This window comes from Filicampus tigris, chromosome 4 (genome assembly GCF_054856515.1).
Source record: "Filicampus tigris isolate MCC_2025a chromosome 4, RoL_Ftig_1.0, whole genome shotgun sequence".
Classification (NCBI taxonomy): Eukaryota; Metazoa; Chordata; class Actinopteri; order Syngnathiformes; family Syngnathidae; genus Filicampus; species Filicampus tigris.
Genome location: NC_141220.1, coordinates 8,330,001 through 8,350,167, shown reverse-complemented (window position 1 = coordinate 8,350,167; position 20,167 = coordinate 8,330,001). Strand labels below are relative to the sequence as shown.

Genomic DNA, 20,167 nt, shown 5'->3' with positions numbered 1-20,167 from the left:
GTTATTCATTCTGATACAGAAAAAAGAAATACAATCGTTATTCTTGCAGGCCAAATGACTTCTCCACTGAGGGATTCAACGAGTGGGCCTTCATGACCACCCACTCGTGGGATGAGGATCCTCAAGGGGAATGGACCTTGGAAATCGAAAATGTTGCAGCTAATAGCCGTGACTATGGTAACTTAATTGGCTCCCATTATATATCACTTGCATCACATCTAACGCCCATCCACAAGATTGTTTTGTTTTTTTACTTTATTAAACAACATACACAATAGCGGCATGGTGGAGTGTGACATTAGAGTGCATTACAGTCAGTTTTCACCTTGCTGCGTTGAGTTTGCATGAGCTCACTTATGTAGGTTTTCTCCAGGTGCTCTGGCCTCCTCTCACAGTCCAAAATCATGCATGGAAGTATAATTGGACCATGACATGCGAATGGTTGTTGTCTACACCATACGTGCACTATGACTGACTGGCCACCATTCCGGGAAGTGTCCCGTCTCTTACCCTAAGTCAGCTCACATGTGACCCTGGACATAAATAATTGTAGAAAACGGATGATTGGATAAACCACTTCACATCAGTACTCAGCAGAGCACTGATCTTCGGCAAAGTTGAGCTGTTAACTAAAGTGGGGAAAATTATTGTGAAATGCTTTTTTCCTGACAACAAGAGGTCAGTATGTGGCAATGGATGGCCTACATTTTGAACCCACACACCAATTCAAAAAACAAAAATCTCTGTCCTGCTAACAGCCATTGAATCTTGTAACTAAAACACAAAATAAGTCAGAATCAACATCAAGGCTGATTTCACATGTGGAAAAAGTGTTGGTACCCACACCTAATGTAATATAATTAGAGACTACTTCACCTACGATTATGTAAAAAAAAATGTACGTCGATGTGATAGGACATTTTTTGGGCATCTTATTGAAATTAATAGTGGGCTTTTAAAATGAATGAACATTGAAAAATGTAAACATTTTACACACTGTCCCTTTAAAAGAAGCTCTCCCTTCCCAGACAAGTTCTGGTAAGACGCTGCCATTTTAATACAGTACATTTTAAAGTGCGTGTACGACAATGTCACTACGTGTTTACGTCAAGACGGAGCATGCGCAGATGGGATGCCATTTGGCTATTCTGATTCAACTGGTTACGTGACACTCTTTTGGACTCGCAAAAGGAATCTACCATCCCTGTGAATATGGGTGACATTCCACATTCGGATTTGTCCTTTTTGAATCCTTTGGTCATTCGGATTCGTTCTAATTGGAACACATGGCTCCATGTAAACTATTGAAATTTCCCCCAAAAAACATTTGATTGCAGTAATTTCTTCAAAAAGTTGTGAAACAAAATATTAAGTCAGTCATTTTTGTCCAGGCCTGTTTCATGAGTTTCTAAAAATAAATAAATAAATCTGATGAACCACAATTCAAAGCAATGTCTGGTTGTTATTGGTTTGATTGAACCAAATTTTTGCATAATCCTGATCCTAATTGACTATCTAGTGGCAATCAAAATATTCGCTACCTTTTGAAGTAGGCACATATAGTACAAGACTATCAGCAACACATCACTAGAATAGAGGATAGAACAAGAGGAAATCTAGGGAGTACAATATGGTAAGCCTCTTTCTTTAGGTTCGGTTCTTCTCTATATTGAATGAAACATATTACTTGACTGACCTTTGCTGCCTCATAAGATGGATAGCATAATATTTTTTCCTCCTACATTGAGCATTGTTGTCCTGTTTTTCCATGGCCAGGTCTTCCATTTATTTTGTCATCGTCCTATCGCTTATCAACACCATATATTTCCAAGCTCGCCGGCCCCTGTTTTCTTATGTAGAAATAAAGACTGTGCCTTTCTTTTGGTGTCGGGCAATGACAACCGCAGCGGTTTTATATTATGCCAACATGTTGTCATCTTCCCGGCTGGGATATTGTCTGCCGAAGGGCAGACGGAGGCTTATTATCTACAACGCTGCCCAATCTTTTTGTCTTCATTCAATCCTAGGAAACGGCAAAAGGAAGAAATGAGCAATTAAGGCACTGAGCATAGAAATAGAAAAGTGTGATTACCGGTATGTAGATTTGTGTAATTGGCCCATGTACTTTCAATTTCTGAGAAAGAATGCATATGTGTCATGTGTCATCTTCCAAGCCGCTTATCCTGTACAGGGTCGCGGGGAAGTGCTGGAGCCTATCCCAGCTGACAATGGGCGAAAGGCGGACTACACCCCGAACTGGTCGCCAGCCAGCCGCAGGGCACACACACAGAAACCGTCACTGAACGGGAACCGATCCCATGCTGCCCGCACACAACTCAGGCGTGTGTACCACTAAACCATCAGTGACTCACAAAGCATAATATTGAAATTGAAAATTAGCCAATTTTGCCACTTGCCCTTAAATGTTATCACCACCGGTTGGAGGAATTCTCATCCTCTATAGCACAGGTTTCAAAGTCAAGGCCCGGGGGCCAGATCTAATTTTATGTGGCCCGCGAAGGCAAATCATGTGCGTCAACTTCACGTTTCTTGCAAATAGTTTTCACTTTTGACTCTGAGATATGAGATACTGATTTGTTACCAATTTTTCGCCATGAAATAAATTGAAAAAAAATTTGAACAATTAATGACTTACCGGCTTCTAATGTCAAAACTAGCTATCCATCAATTTGTTGTGTGTATGTGATCATATAAGGCGATCAGTCACAGCAATAATGGCCCTCCGAGGGACACCATAACTACAATCTGGCCCCTGACGAAAAATGCGTTTGACACCCCTGCTGTAAGCTTTTTAAAATTATTTCTTTTCAGAGGAAATAATACACCAACATGCCACTGTTTATTTGACAGTAATTTGTATCTAATATTTTGGATGCTGTATTTCACTGCACGATTGTTGCAAACACCTTCCAAGATGATGTAGTACAGCATTGCAAACTATGAACATTAATATATTTGAAATAACCCTAGAACACCAACGTTAAAATTAGTAACACCATCACTAACGTCGGGTACCTTTAACCCGACAGTTCTCATCAATTTATGTAAAAGTGCAACACTGTATGCCAACGTGGAAGTTGTCTTCTTTAATTTCCCAATACAAAATACCACATTAAAAAAAAAGAGTGTGTGAAAATCTCCCGACGTTAGTCTTCTGGGGTTAAATTAATTCATACTTCTTTGTCGGTGTCAGTCAAACCTGTGCATTTGATACAGCTCTTGGATATGAGCTCATGAAGTCGTGCCAGTGTACTACAGTGCTGTGTGTACTCAGGGCCTCTGCCTGTGCCGTCGGAAGATTTGTTGTCACTTAAGGCTAGGTTATAACTTGCAATATATTCAGTATTTACTTCCTCCACTGTGTCCTCATCACACATTTCACGGTGTATTTTATCCCAAAATGGCACTGCCGAAAAAAAAGGGCCTAATCAGCATGCCGCCTTATTTATTTACACAGAATTTATCAACACCGGCAATATTCCACCCGAGCGTGTGAAATGATGCTTTATGTGTGTCATTTGTTTTAATGAGCTGATTTACACACACATACATTTGGCAGTGTTACTACAGCCCGAACAGTCTCAGTGCCGTTTACTCGGAGCGGCTGGGCATGACAGCAATGTGATTTCTTTCTGTCCTGACACAGCTGAGAGTAGCTACCGTTGTGTTCAGAATAATAACAGAGAATAATGGGTGAGTAAAGCTCAAAAACCTTGTAATAGCTTTCATGTCCGCACACTCAAAATCATTGGGAACATTGCATACGATTCCAAGTCAGATCATGGACAAAAATGTAGCAATGTGTTTTTCCTTTGTCCATCTCTTTCAGGAGTGCTTAGTCAGTTCACTCTCACTCTGTGGGGTACAGGATCCAATGCGGTCAGCCCGTTGTCGTCGGACTTCCCTCGGCCCTCCAACAACAGCTGCAAGACGTTTGATGCCCAGCAGATCTGCATCGGTGAGGTGTTTACGCTTCGGTTGTCTTCTTTTAGGGGGCAGCAACTTCTTATGTGGGCTGCATACCAGGAAACGGCCCTACTCTCGCTAAGTCACTAGTCTCGACATTAAAGCAATCTGGTTAAAAGCAGCTACATAATATAAGATACAATTGTAGAAAATAACTCCAAAGCATGGTGGGGTGGAATTTATTAGCGTATGTTGTGATACAGCAAAAGTCCTGGGAAATAATGTCAAGAAAATAGTGGGAACGTAACGCCTGTACATTCTTGCTCCTTGCATGTGTCCTCATTTTGTATTTTTGTGTTTGTATCGTTCAATAAAATGCTGAAAAGCCACAGGCAACTTTTATCCACTTGAGCAGTGACTCCACTCCAACTCCACTACAAGCAGAAGTGTGAAACTAAAAAAATTATTGATTAAAAAACTCATAAGTTGGGGCACTCTTCACTTAAGTCAAGGTTAGACTGAAAATGGATCATTTTCTACAGCGCTCGTGTGATGTCTTACAACAAACACGGGAATCACAAAGTTATTCAAAAAGTTTTCTGTTTATTTAATACTTTATGTCGAGTAATCCCTCACTTATGGCGAGGTTTACGTTCCCGACCATCCCCCAAATAGACCAAATCAGCAAAGTAGTGTCCAGATATTTATGGTATTATTTATATACATTAAAAAATGTCATGCATATACTTCATCACCAATCAACACTCAACAACCAGTACCGTATATGCATGTGAGGAGCAGGTATTACATTTGTCCACTTGGGTTCGCCATCCACACGTTGTACACCATGGACACTGTGTGTATGCCTTTAAAAGGCGCCTGTGCTCTGTTGCGGAATTTGCAAGTGAATGAATGCATACATCCTGTAGGCCGGCTAATTTCCTAGCCGTGGCATTAGCCACAGCGGTTCACGGTGATGGTGTCAGTTGAGGCTACCGGCAGTTGTGCTTAGATTACTTTCGATTCCTGTATTTGAACAGACGCTGCATTTTTAAGAAAGAAAACCAGCGGCAGTTCCCATCTTCCCTCTTTACAAATTTTTATGGCTTACAATTTGTTCTAGCTAGCGGTGGTAGGCTATACAAAGTTAACCAACAATGTTTACTTCATTGGAGACGTGCAGTTGAGTAATTAATTGTACTGTACAATAGAATAAAAATCTGTGATGCGCTAAATAAGTGAACGACAATGAGGGACGACTTTGAAAATCATTTTAAGTAAACTGTTTGTTCTCCACAAATGACACTACATTATTTTTCCTATGACTCCCATTGATGAAACGTCTGCACGTTCTTGTTTACGTCTTGCTGCTGCCACAGAATGCAGCCCAGGCTTCTCCCTCTTCCTCCAAGGCTGCGTCAAGTTGTGCCCTCCCGGTTTCACGTCGGGGCCGCAGCTCCTCAATCTCTCTCTGGAGAACTGGGTGGACTTGTCTTCAGTGCAAGCCTGCCTCCCCTGTCACCCCACCTGTCTCACCTGCTCTGCCACGGGGCCTACGGACTGCCTGTCCTGCCCCCCTCACAGTCACCTGGTCCTCACCTCCTGCCCGCACCAGAACCAGGTCCAGCGCAAATCCCCTCCTGCCGGCGGAGACGCCGTAGGAGAGGATCCAGCGACGGACGATGATAAAGGCGGAGGAGGCGGGGACCCTCCTGACCTTCGCCCGTCTTCTCGGCTTCCCGCCGTCGCGGCGGTGCTCAGCTGTGCCTTTATCCTGACGGCCTTTGCTGGAGTTTTTTTCACACTGCAGATGCGCTCGGGTGGAGCTTCTTTTGGCCGCAGGACAAAATTGCCTGACAGACGCGTGGGCTTTGGTTTCAGCCTGGGCCGAGGACAGAAGAGGAAGGCCCGCATATGCTACAAGGGGATCCCCACTGTGTGGGGGGACGAGGACATGACCGCCTACGAGTCTGAATCAGACAGCGAGGAAGTTGAGGGTCATAGCGAAAGGACAGCTTTCATCAAGACGCAGAGTGTCATCTAGCCGACGCCCGTTGCCATGATGGACTTCCTGGTCCCAGGAAGCAAGCGGGGGTCCTCGGTTCATGATGGAAATCTGTAACCCGAATTTGTATGTCAGGACATGTCGTAGTTGATCAGTAACCTCTGCTGATCTGGTAGCGAGGTCAGAAAATGAAAACACTTTTGTGGCCATAAGTACAGGGTGTCCCTAAACATTTGACATCAATAGAATTATGAAAATCGGAGAATTACAGGGTTCTCCCTAGGCTTGCGTGAGTTATCTCCGGGCTTCCTCGCACATTCCAAAACATGCATGTTAGGTCAATTCGAAGCTCATAAAGGTGGGAATCTGCAGAGGTGGACATGTCAGTCCGTCAGTCATCCTTTCTGTCATTATTTCAGGCCGACACAGTCTGCCCGTCAGTCGTCAGCGACAGCCAATTGGTGTCGAGAACGTACTTGTTACGTCATAAGCAGGCGCAGAAACCAGAGTCCAGTAAAAAATAATAATAAAACAGTGTTGTATACCTTTCGGTCCCACAGACTGCAATGAAATTGTCCCATTGGTTTTTGTTTTACCAGTCACCATGCTGTTGGTTTGACGGAAGGACGACTGACGTGCCCACCTCTGGGAATTTGAGTGTAGGACCGCAACTAACCATTAATTTAATAATAGATTAATCTGTCGATTAGCTTGTTGATTAATCAATCAATCTGATTTTTTAAAAACATGTTTGAATTTCCTTCCTCTTTTTTCAAAAACAGGATTTTTTTTTTCAAATTGACCGTGTAGAAAATACATGGCATCATTTTTTTTTATGGTTCGGTTACTGGTTTTTACTGTAACATGTACTTTTTTTCGGTTCCTAAACGATTTATTGATTATCAAAAATAATTGTTGATGAATTAGATAATCTCATTATTTAGTGTGAATGTTTGTGTATGTGCCCCGCGATAAGTCCAGGGTGTACAGAAAATGAATGGATGGATGTCCTAGCTGAGGAAATGATATTAAAAAGCTTTCATGCTGAAAACAAAAGACCTCGTCATCAAAATTACAACAACATATTGAAATGAGAAACGGATTAGAGATTTTATAACCAGAAGTCTCATACGTGCACCGCCTGCGACACGACACACTGGTTGTGCGCAAGCTTAATCTTACACACCTTGATTGTGAATGTCATTTGTCAAACTGAAAAAGTTAAAGTAAAACAAACTAAGACAAGACTTAAAGTAATGTTCAAAATTCAACTTTTTTTTGTTGTTTTTTTTGTTTTTACACGTGATCATTTGTGCTAGAATTGTCTATTTTGTTAGATTGTGGGGAAAAAAAACTCGACCTCCACGGATGAAACAATCAAGTGGGAACTGCTCGTGCCTTCTTGTGCCGCGTTTGTTTGTAATCTCGGAAACATCCTTTGTCAGGAACCGAGGACCCCCGAAGCAGTTTCCGCCCTTCAGCCCAAAGGCAACACATGATTGGATATCATTTGTACCTTGGGATTGGCGGGGGACAAAACATTCTTGTCCCACAAAATGCATCTACCGGTACTTTTCTTTTATAGGTGTATTTATTATCTTTTGTTAATTTATTACTTGTTTAATAATGAAATATCCATATCATGGTAAAGTGGATTAAGCAGGTAGCCCACAGGTGTCAAACTCAAGATCTGCGAGCCAGATCTGACCTTCTACGTCATTTTACGTGGCCTGCGAAAGCTTGCCATATGTTTTTCTTGATTTTTAAACAAGATAATGATGATGATCATTGTTCTTGCACAGAGCAGATTAGGAAAGGCGCAAGAAATCTCTCTAGCCAAAGACTTGTCTGTAAACACGCGCATTGCAGATCATCTTCTGGCTAGTGGACGGCACGCCTTAAATAAATTTAAAAAATTAAAAATAAATGTGTTCTCGTAGCAGAAACAAGTTTGACACCCTTGCTGGAGCTTCTTTATCAAAATGAGACAAATGTGGTATGTCGGAGCCGTATCAGAAGATTCTGTATTTATCTGCCTTTTCACAGACGTTCTTTGTTTGCTTTCACACAGCAGCACAGTCTTCCCGGAATCAGATAATTGGAGGCGTGACGTACAAAATGCTTGTCAAGCAGCAGCAGTACGGCATTCACATATGCACTTATTCTGTTGTGGTCCTGACACTCCCTCTCAAGACGGGTACTGTCACTGCCGTTTATACTGAACAGCCACCTCTGGAACAAAGGCGGGAAAAGGCTGGAGGCTTAACAGTGACTAAGCTAACACATTTTCTCCATGTGTGCTGCCTATTAAAGTGCTTTCTTATCAAGATATTTTTGCTCTGTTTTCCAGCCTGAAGCGGTGTTGATTTATTCCCTGAACATCCCAGTTAAAGAGAGAATTCCTCAGAAGACATTACATGTTATTTTTGCACTAATAGGACTATCGGGCCCACGCTGTAAAGAAAAAAAGGTCAAAATACCAAGAAAAAAGTCCATTCATCGATTCCATTTCTATAGCGCTTATTCTCACCAAGGTCATGGGTGAGCTGGAGCCTGTTATAGTGTACACGCTTGGACTGGGTGCAGGGCACGTTGACAAGCCACCAATCACACTCATATTGTCCGGCCGTACCAAATAGGTATCGCCTTTAGGCCGGTCCGCCTATCATTTTAAATGGGCTCCCATTAGCGTTTCCAACTACCAACGTCCCCCCCGCCCCAGAATGTGTTTTTTCCTGTTTCAGTCAGGCCCTAAATCCTTTAAACGGCGGAGAGCGCATTCACTCAATCAGATTGCAATATAATGAAGTCTAGTATTTTATATGTTTGTTTTATTACTTTTTCTATTTACCTTGCAGTGGAAAATATTGTGGCGATTAATTTCATGCTGGAATAAAGTGGCTTTGGTGTTTGCAAAGACCAGTCTTTCTTTTCTCTGCTCACATGCGCGCACTTAGCATTGCTAATTGTATTTGCTCTCCGAGCAAGCAGATGGCGGTTAACTTCTCCCTGGTCATGTTTCAGCTTTACCATTTCTGTCATCCATGGACATCTGTTTGAGTATTTATTTGATATTCTTCATCGCCAGCTTAAGGTCCATGTACTAGTATGCATTTTGTCTTCACTAGTTAAGACGCACTAGTAGAGTGACTGTCTCAGTAATAGTGCCACCTTTGGCCTTCTCGTACGCAATTAAACCTTCTTAGTGAACTATTTATACTGTCAGTCTATACTGCACTAATAACACCAGGCCAAATTAGTAGGCTCATGTCACAAACTAGTAGCCACCTAGACCCAACTAATCCTGATATGCTCACTCATTTTTTGGGTGCAGAAATGTCAGACAATACTGCAGTGGCGTGCGGGGAGGTTCATGGCCAGTGAGGTCCTAACGTCAGAGTCAGATTTATGAGCCAAACAGTGGCATATTTACCATTACATTAACAGCTACATGTGGGAGGAAATGAATCCTTTTTACATATTTGGCTATAGAGGAAGTTTTTTTTTTCTGGCAGTTTAAAGAGCATTTTGCCCATGCCTAATTCTTTCTTATTTAAAATGCTACTCATTAAGCGTGCATAAGTCAGAAAAGGCGCACCGCTGTGCACTTTTTGGGCTGTGCAGATTCTCCCGTCGATTTAAGTGGGTCACTTAACGCACCTTCATGAAATGTACGCACTCTGAATGGAGCGACGTTTGAATGAGAGACTCCCCTGTCAAATCTGTCAGTGTGCGTATTCTCTCGTGAACTCAATGCGTCTTTCCTCCTCAGCGCTCAGCATGCTGTACTAAGGACTAGCGCCTCTTGCAGGTCAAACATCATTTTGATTCCGCTAACTGCTTCCTATACTCCTCTGATGATGGCCGAGTGACCAAGCAGCTGCTGACGTGCTGATGGCTTGCCGTTTGTCTGAAAATGCCGCTCGCAACAACTGCAGTCATTCTAATGGTGGCGTGTCAGTTCGATTTTGAATCATTTGTTTCTATTTCACATATGCCGGTTGTGTAATTCATAGATTTCCGGCGTGTGAGTCGGGAAGCGATGCGAGGCCAGCTCACTCGCTTTTCAACTAATGGCACAGCTCTAAATATACATTCAGTCATGAGCACAGTCCTCTGGTTAAATTCCTTTTATTGAATGCAAACGCATGCTCCTTCAAAGTATGGCCTTCCTCTTTGATCTTAGTAGTGGGAAAAAAATGTTGCAAATAAAAAGTCATTCCACTAGCGTAGTGTTTTTTAAACTCTGGTGTGCCGCGAGATGTTGTCAGGTGTGCCATGCGAAATTATCTAATTTGTGTGCCTCTGCGGTCTATTGCCTGGCAGCGTAATCATGTAGTCACTACATTGTAGTACTCTTCCATACCAGTAGGTAGCAGCGGCAGCAGCAGCAGGTAGCTAATTGTCTTCGTTAAGAGACAAGCGAATTAGTGACGCATGTTTATCCAAACAGGGCCATCTTTCACACTAAGTATCAATATGAAACATTATAAAATACTTTTTTCTTTGTGTTTATTTAATTCCTATTCAAGATGTTATAATATAGCGTCATTCTTCAATGTTAAAAAAAAATGCTTATTTAAACAATATTAGACTTATATTGTTAAAATAAGCTTTTTTTTCACAATTTCAGCTGGTGGTGGGCCGCGGGATTTTTTTCAATGAAATAAATGTGCCTTCCCAGTCATCTGCTCACAATCAACTTGCCTTCTGTGATGTCTCGACACAAAATACACTTTCTTCTTCTTAACGTTGACGCTCCCAGCCCCCATTTCAGTTCCACGTAATGTGTGAAGGAAGGTTGTGTCATCAGCAGCGGCTCTACTCGGCACAGTTGGGGGGAGTTGTGGCTCATTATTAAATCTTCAGAGATAACTCGCTACACAAACTATCGCCTCCATATTACACTAGAAATGAAAATGTGCGCCTGGAGCTTTTCGTACATTGATGAAAGCTTGCGTTTGAAATTCTTTTTCATCTTCCTATCCAAACCTCCATAGAGCTCTGATTGGCGCTTCGTGCGAATCAAACATGCGCGGCCGTGCTCGGCTGCGAAAGATTAAGATTCACCCAACGCGTCACAGCAAGTTGCTATTATTGCGGTCGCTCGGTTTGGGAAGGAAGGAAGGTGAGGTAAAGACAGTTGGTATCAGCAACTGGAGATAAAATGCAGAGTGGGCGTCTTGGCAAGCACTTGGCCTCCCTCTGGAGCTCCGTTGGTGCTCGCAGCCAAGCCTCAAGCAGCCCTGCTGCCACCACGCTCTTTCTTGTACACTAATAACAGTTTTTTATGTCGCAGCAACAAAACATGTTTACAGTGGTGTGAAAAAGTGTTTTCTACGGGCTGAAATATGCGCCACCAGAAACTTCATTTGAATCACTGAACGTGCATTATTGAAATTTGAATGAGATATATTGAAGTTGTATTATTTTGAATCATTGCATTGAAAGTCTGAATTGTCCAATTTGAATTTAAAGAAGTCGAACAAACGTGAAACAGATTTTAAAATGATGAAATGTATTTCTGTTTCTCTAAAACTGGATTTGAACCTTACTGACGATCCAAATATGTGCATGTTCACATTGAGTTTTCCAAATGCAAATTGAGTTCTCCTCAATCCAATTTCAATTTGGTACTTTTGGAAGAGCAATAGATGGCAGTTACACAGATCTCCTCTTCGACCATTCAGCACCTTCATTTCAGAGCATGTGACCCGATGGCCGCTCTGAACTGATTCTATCCCAATGACATTTAGATGTCATTTCAAAATGGGCCTGAAAAAGTCTGGTACTGAATTGAACCTTTACAGCACCTTTTGGTTAACCTTTGTGGTATAAGTCATCTGGCCAGGGAGGAATGAAAAGGTGCTTTCTTTTAAATATAGGAAAGGATAGTGTATAGTTAGGAAAATACCACAACTAAGTCCTGTAGTCAGTATGTATTTCAATGTTTTGTTTTGTTTTGTTTTGTTTTGTTTTCCTAAATCCACTGTCATAGTACCGATAGTTCTTCAGACATTGTCCTGGTTTCCTTTGCGACCTCCTGGATGAGTCATCGCTGTACTCTTGCTGTAATTTTTGGCATCTGGCTACTCTTGGGAAGGTTCACCACTGTTCCATGTTTTCTCTATTTGAGGCCAATGACCGTAATTAGTCAGAGTCCTCAAGCTTTAGGAATGGCATTGTAACCACTTTCCAGACTGATAGATGTCAATTATTTTATATCTCATCTGTTCTTGAATTTCTTTGGATAATTGCATTTTGTTGCAGGTTTTTGACTGCCTTCATTTTGTCAGACAGTTTCTATTTAAGTGATGTCTTAATTGGCCAGGGCTGGAGGTCATCTGGCTTGGGTGTGGGCAGTGACAATGAACTCACCCTTCCAAAAAATGTGATGAGCCACAGTTTTAATTTAACAAGTGAGGCAAGTACTTTTCACACAAGGTCCGGTATCTTTAAGTATTTTTTTCCCTTAATAAATCAAATCACCACAGCTGGGCATTCCGCTTTGACCAAAAGGCGGTTAGACGGTACCTTTACAGCACCTTTACAGTACCTAGAAGGGTACCCACACTGCAGACGGAAGGCGATAAACAGACCGTGAATTTTTTGTAAAATGCCCAGCTCTGCAATTCACCATTTAAAAACAGTATTTTATGTTTACTTAGGTTATCGATGTCTGATCTTTACATTTGTTTAATGGTGTTAAACGAGAAAATGGGGAATCTACCGGTATGTAACAAAAATAAGAGTTTTGGAAGGGTGCAAACACGTTTTCATGGCACTCTATTTCCAACATCAACTGAACATGCTCCAGTTTCACACAAAGGAAATGTATGCTGTTCCACTGTGTATCACTTCTGCTTTGTGTCCCTCTTCCTCAAGGCCTTAGAGAGGTAAGTGGACAGCGTTTAAAATGACTCAATGCTGCCCCCTGCAGTTTATAAGACTAACTTCATTTTACAAGTGCACTTAGGGCCAGAAGTGTTTGGACAGAGATTTTAGGACTTTGCTTTTGTACATAGCCACTATGGATTTGAAATAAAACAATATTTGAATGAGTTGTGGATTCCGTTTTGATTAAGATAATTTTAAAAGTACAGTATGCGTAGTCTTAACCTCCAATTCAACAACAGACATAATAAACAATACACATGCTGTAGAGAAACACGGTGGCGACATTCCGTTATCACATTGTCTGCGACGTCTCAAACCTCTGAATCTAGTCTCTGGACTTCCTGTGTGGAGTTTGTGGCCTTTCCTTTGCGCTTGCGTGACTTCTTCCCAACAAAGTATCATTTTCCTGTAATGTCATGCACCTCTGGACATGCCTGGGGCCACCATCGTTCTATGCATTGTTTTGTTCTAGTGCTTTTGGGTGTTCGGAGAAATTTCTTAGCCAGCATCAAAAAAATGTGAATTCTGTTCGGTGTTTGACTTCAACAATACAGGTGGTACAAAATCTCATTCCACCCGATTCACTGTTTACAAGCACCAATTTTGAATCAGTGGGAAAAGACTGAATATTGATCAAGGAAAGGATTGTGGCTTTCGCAAATCAGCAGAGCTGATTTCACTTTTATTTCATCCCGATACCATAGTAGTCCATACGTCCATCAGAGGAAAAGAGTTCATTTGTGACCGTTGAAAGTTTTGAATCTGATCGAATAGCCATGACGCGGGGTCCCTCAAGGGTCAGTCCTTGGACCCCTTCTGTTCAGTCTGTATGTTATATTTGGGTCAAATGCTTCAGAACGGCAATGTTGGCTATCACAGATAGGGAAGGGTTCTTCCACCATCCGCTTCTGTTGTTTTACTGTGAAAAGCAAATGCGCAAGACTTTCTGTAGGTAAATTATTTAGTCTTCTGTCACCAACAGGGCCAGGTCCAGGCAGGGGCAAGAGGGGGCCATATGCTGCATATGAACCTGCATTACATATCGACTTTACAACGGGCAGAATAACATGTGTAGTGTATGTATATCATTTCACATCTTATTGTAACCCACATAAAGAAAAATAAAGATAAATCCTGAAAGCTATTAGAATGCATGAATAATTTAAACGGTTAAAATCTAACATTTTGATAAATAAGTAATTAAAATAGCGTGATAAAGACAATTTGACTGTCTATCAATATACATCTATACAAAATAGCAGAGCTGGGCACTTGACCATTTTTGGCCGGTCGGCATTGACTCTCCACCCTTGACTTGGGTACCCTTCCGGCCGCGACCCTCCAGCCATATTCATAAACATTGTCAACCCCCGCCCCTCCATCCCAAAAATAGGCATCTGGCCGGGCCGGAGGGTCCGACCGGTCCGGCCCAGGGACGGACTACCCAGATCTGCAAAATAGTGTACTGTTGCTTTAAGACACTGGCTGAGGTCTTGCATCTGCCACACGTACGGAATTGAGAGCGGGGAAGAGAACAAGGAGATAATTGCGACCGAATACATAAATACTTTTGGAGACTTGGAAACATTCTACACGGTCGGGGATAAATAAAAGACTTATTTAATCGATCTATAACCGTTTTGGTGAGTATAAAGTTATCTTACCGTAACTTTCTTGTATGCTACATATGTGAATGTAAGCAAAATGTTACCATCGTAGCTCGGTGGAAATGATGTTTACTAAGAGCACAATTCATTTCCTCCAAAAATGTGACTTATACTCTAGTGCGACTTATATATGTTATTTTCTTCTTTATTATGCATTTTATGTACGCCGGAGCGACCTATAGTCCGGAAAATACGGTAGTTTGCAGCAGTAAACTACTACCCTCATCCAAGTGAGTGGATTTGTCAGTTTGACATGGTAAAAGGTGCTGGAGCACAATGCCCCCTCAAAATTTGTGGCTGCCTGTTTGGACCCGGCCCTGGTCACAAATTCATTGGCTTGATCTGAAGTCTGAGCTCAAACGATTTTGAAACAATGGTTTTATTTACATTTGTCAATTGGCCAAATAATTCTTAGGCCCTGAAAATTGACGTACAGAAGACCCTTGCGTGCGGTTTGGCACAAACGGATTCACCCATTTGCGGGCTCTTTTTTTTTTTTTTCAATAGTTTTTTTTGGGAAGAGTATCCCACGTTCTGGTGGAAAACACAAAGGGGGTTTCCTTTATTTATTTAGTTTAATTTGGGAGTTAAAAAAATGGCCACATAATTTTTAGGCCCTGGAAGTCGAAGTATAGAGGACCTCTGCACACAGTTTTGCACCCACGGATTCACCTATTAGTGAGTTTTTTTTTTCATTACTGTATTTTTTAGGGGGGGAAATGGCAGGGCAACCTCCATTTTTGGTGGGAAACACATAGCCTAAAGGAGGTATATCAGTGTTTTTAAAGTAATTTTTGGCTGTTAAAAAAACGGCCGTCAACTATATGCAGAGTTTCACTATTTACAAGCCCCTTCAACTAGCGGGAGTCCACTGTAGTATACATAATATTGCTATAATTCCTTTCATGTTAAATACCAGTTGGTTTTAAAGTTCTTAAAATGCAAATGTCTAACCCATCAAATCCATTCTCTGAACCGCTTGGCCTCACTAGGGAACATGCTTGTACCCATCTCAGGTGTCTTTGGGCAGCGTACACCCTGAACCGGTTGCCAGCCAATCACAGGGCACAACGGCCAATTTATTCTTTAATGAACCAGATGCATGTTTTTAGAATGTGGGACGAAACACTAGGCACAGGGAGAACGTGGAACTCCACACAGGAAGGTCAGTGCCCGGATTTGAACCCAATAGCTCTGCACTGCAAGACAGATGTGCCATCATCACATCACATTTTCCATTCAAATTATTTTCAAGAAAAATTATAAACATGACCAATGTAGAATTTTCATCTTTATTAAGTTTCTCTCCATGTTTACGCCACCTGGACTTAATACAGAAGATAGCCTGCCACCATATATTACCTCTGAACACACAGCGCTACAGCAAATAGCACTTTTTTTTTTAGGACAAATTTCCACAATTTCCATGTGACACAGTGAAAGAGCTGAGATGGAGATTCAGGAATGGAAGAGAAGGAAGTGCAAATCAATGTGGTCTCATTGAAATGTTAATAGAAGCCAGAGCAGCACATGCTGATGTGTGACAGGGCTCCTGAGGGAAATGAACTAACCAGTTAGGTAATGCACAGAGTCATAACAAAAAAATGCGTGTGCCCAGCTGCATGCTGAGTACACAGTCTCGGGAAAATGCAGCAGCTCCGTGGAGATGAAATTTTGGAGCCCAGAGTGGTACACACATCAGCCAGCTACACTGATGTTGTCCCTCAACTCTGCCTCCTAATTTTGACTTGAGGCAACTCAAGCCACAGCAAACTGAGTGCCAAAGTTAAGAAATCCATCTGCTTGCAAAACAGGCACCTAGAATGTTCATTATGATGCTTTTAACTCATTCTATGCCATTGACGATTTTGTCTTTTCACAGTCCAGTCATTCAATCGCAGGAATTTCTTTTTTTTTTTTTTCCCAAATGTAGGGTCAAAGAGGGTCTGAAAATGTCTGGCAGTGAACGAGTTAAAGAAAAATGTTATTTCGTGAAAGTTAATTCTTGGACATGCCACTTTTTGAACAAACTTTGTCCATATACAAGGTTTCTCCATGATCACTGGAATATTGCTAATGTATACTGGACCTGAAAATACGATTCTCATCCCATTGCAACTCTCGGGGCTGGACTTCATAATCTAAAGAGCCCAGGCATCTAAAAGCTCCAAACCAAACTTAATGATAGTTTGATTAAAATGGATGACTGAAACTGAAGAAATCATTTTTGCATTCAACCCCTGAGCTGAACCTGCAGGTACAGCATCATGATTTGGACCTTGACATACTCCATGTGTACATGTATAATAGGACTGTGCAGCGAAGAAGAAGAAAAAAAAAAAACCTACAAAAAAAAACCCTTGTTTAAACCAGCATTAGATTTGTTATTCAAGCCAATGGTGGCCAACCACCGGGCCGCAGATACAGTAGCTGTGGCAGGGTGGAGGCGAGGGCATTTCTATTCTAGCTTTTGTTGCAAAGCATATATCTCCAGATCAGGAACAGATGCCATCACCCCACCACCCACCCAAACAGCACAAGCCCCCCAAACCCCTGACGCCCGTAGTCAGCGTTGAATGTTTGCCGGCCCACCCAAATAAAAAGAATAATAAAAATCAGTACTACCATGTGACATATAAGATACAGGATGTACAGAAAGTCACTGTGCATATTTTTACTCACAGAAATGTTTCAATATAGAATACATATGTACCCCGTGTATTTGTCATTATACACGAAGTGCATATTGACTTTCCGAACACCCCGTGTGTGCGTGTTTGTTAGCAAATGGTTAGGTGCTCCCCTAATAATGCCAGCAGAATGCAAAGTTACATTGACACCACAGTGCCTAAAATACTTGTCATCTTTATGCCGCTGCTTTTTTGCACCACCCCTCAACTCAGCTTCATCCTGCTAGCTGTCTGCGTCCTACTATTTACTGTTTTACGGTGTCAACATGTGAAAGGCTCATGTAAGCAACAGGGTTAGTGGTGGCCTAAGACTTTGCACGCACACACATACATGGTCCGGGATTGGGGAAGCACAGCTACACGCACAGCCGTGATGCGCCAACACACAGATTAAGATATGTTGGCCCGCGGTGACAAGGATTCTCCCATTCTCGATGAGTGGAGCTCTCACATGATCCCATTGTTACTACAGAGCGGAGACCTGCTTACATCTCCAAATATCCACACCACACAGTCTTTGTTGCATTGAGGCAAAAAAACAAAAAAAAATTACATGAAATAAAAAAAAATTAAATGATTGCGATGTGTGCCAATATCAGTGTGGGCATAGAAAAAAAAAAAAAAAAACATAAAATCTCAAATCAAAGCTTTTGAAATTGCACTCTTGTGGCACATTTTTTATGAACCCCTCTTTACTCCTACTTGCACATCATTGGGATATTTACATTCAGTAGTTCAGTTCCAGGCTGAAAGCCAAGAACGAACACATTCTTACGCAGCAGAATCCGCTGCAGTCGTGTTCTCAGAGAGTTTGTGGTTCTGCGCGTCACGTTCGTCACAGCTGAATCAGAGTCCCCTGTGCCGGTCCAAAGCCGGCAAGGCTTCGGTTCTCGGTCCAAAGAGTCTGAGCCTGCTGGATCAAGTTGGCTCCTAGCGCAGTTTGAGCTTGAAGGCGGAGATCTCCATCGGATCCAGGCTGACTGTTGAGTGGTTGGCCAGTGGCGGACTAGAGTACATTAGGGTCAAAGACATGGGCTGCAGCAGCTGCAGGTCCAAATTCTTGAAGAGGCCGGAAACATTCAGCTGCACAGAAGACGACAAAGTGTGACAATACAGACAGAACGGGACAAAGAAATGTTTGCTGGAGTGCAGTGTGTGTCATTCATTCATTCATTCATTCATAATATACATATACAGTGGGTACGGAAAGTATTCAGACCCTTGAAGTTTTTCACTTTGTGTCATTGCAGCCATTCGCCAAAATCAAAAAGGTTCATTTTATTTCTCATTAGTGTACACTCAGCACCCCCTATTGACAGAAAAAAACAGAACTGTAGTCTTATGACTATAAATGGTTTCTGACGGTACCAGGCTGCAAAAAAAAAAAAATTGGCACGACCCAAAACAAAACAAACCAAAAAAATAAATAAATTTACAAAAATAAAAAAAAAAAACATTAACCAAGCAACTGCTCATAACTCGAAAAACTTGTAAGTTGGGGCACTCGTAAATCAAGATGCCACTGTATTTTATGTGTGGTTCCTCACCTGTCCTTGAGTGGTGGTGCAGTTGAAGCCCAAGTTTGGAACCTCCAAAGCACAGTCGAGGCCATAACGGTGAAGAATTAAAGCCGTGTACGGTGATGGAGCGTTAGGGTCCTGCGCATGCAGACAAAAAGAACGATTTCATTTGAAAAAATAAAACAATAGTGAAACATTGTAAGTCAAACACATGACACCGATCCTTCTCCCGTTTGGAGTTTGAAATAATGTTGCACCTCTAAAGTTAGCTCAAAACAAAACTGTTCCATGGTCAAACTTTTGCCATCATAAAACCTTTAAGAGAAGTCAACCCAAACTTATTTTTTTCAAGAATATGTTCGAATCAGGCCCACTAGTTGAAACAAGGCATTCTGATAAATATTGCGTTTGTGGAATAAGATTTAATCAACCCATTTTCAGCCATCACTGGGGGCGGCCATTTTGTCACTTCTGTCGACTGAAAATGACATCACAGTTGCGCAGGGCTGGTAATGACTAATCATGGCTCAGCTTCAGAAAACAAGTGAGCTGTGATTGGTTGGGACTAGGGACGTGTGCGATTAGTCATTTAACCGTTTAACCGTCTACAATTTATTAAACGTTTAGTATTTTATTAATTGGTTAAACGCTGCATTAAGTATCACGCATCTTGTTCCTCACGCCTCTGCCTCTGTCAACAAGCTGAGCACCAAGAGATAGAATTGCTCCCCAGGAAAGACACACAGCTGAAAACTTGGCTGCTCTCCTGTGCAGTGTGATGGGTACGTGGGCACGAGAAAATAAAGTCGTCGCCTGTGTGCATGATAATATGGCAAATGAGACCCTGCTGGACTGGGAGTCGGTACCATTACTCATTACATTATTCATAATAAATGCCATGCACTGCATTGGCAAATGTATCAGAAATGTATTTCTCTTTCAATTGTTCAATTTTATTCAGTCAGTTGTTGTTACATCAATAGAATTTAAATTAACAAACCGTCCTTAATGTTTGGGCTGAAATAGCCCCTATTGTAAATACACAAAACATTTGCATTTGAAACTTTGAATTCAATATGTATTAAATTTCAAGTTTTCTTGCTTATAGACTAGTCGACTAGTCGCAAATAAAATTTGAGACTAGTCGGCGGGCAAATTAGTCGAAATTCCCATCCCTAGTTGTAACGAGAGCCCGGCGCTTTTGTGATTTGTCATTTTCAGTCGACAGAAGTGACAAAATGGCCGCTGTTATGTTATTTTAGGAGGGGAACGAACATCTTCCACTTGAGGGTCATAGCTTTCAGTATTTTTTTTTTTTTCCTCGTCTCGAAATGGGCGTCCACTAGAGGGCAGACTATGCCCGTGCGAAGGGAGGGAACGCACATGAAAAAGAGCACTCCAATGTAGTGCTGGCTTAGCAGGCAGTACTACCTTTTAAAACAAACCAACACAACACATCAG

The 20,167-nt window shown here is 41.8% G+C and overlaps 2 protein-coding genes across 3 annotated transcripts in view; one reads left to right on the top strand and one right to left on the bottom strand.

The window, feature by feature from the left end:
* The window catches only part of furinb (furin (paired basic amino acid cleaving enzyme) b), a 93,111-nt gene extending 84,312 nt beyond the window's left edge, over window positions 1-8,799 (top strand). The window contains exons 14-16 of the mRNA XM_086028646.1: window positions 50-177; window positions 3,851-3,979; window positions 5,307-8,799. Of these exons, the coding sequence (XP_085884772.1) occupies window positions 50-177; window positions 3,851-3,979; window positions 5,307-5,971 (922 nt within the window). The 3' untranslated portion in view covers window positions 5,972-8,799. The remainder of the gene's footprint in view (window positions 1-49; window positions 178-3,850; window positions 3,980-5,306) is intronic.
* Window positions 8,800-15,774: 6,975 nt separating this feature from the next.
* man2a2 (mannosidase, alpha, class 2A, member 2) overlaps window positions 15,775-20,167 on the bottom strand; it is a 35,644-nt gene continuing 31,251 nt past the window's right edge. For both annotated transcript variants that reach the window (XM_086028448.1, XM_086028447.1), the window contains 2 exons: window positions 18,734-18,844; window positions 15,775-18,269 (listed from right to left, as the gene is read on the bottom strand). In XM_086028448.1, coding sequence (XP_085884574.1) covers window positions 18,117-18,269; window positions 18,734-18,844 — 264 coding nt within the window. In that variant the 3' untranslated portion in view covers window positions 15,775-18,116. The remainder of the gene's footprint in view (window positions 18,270-18,733; window positions 18,845-20,167) is intronic.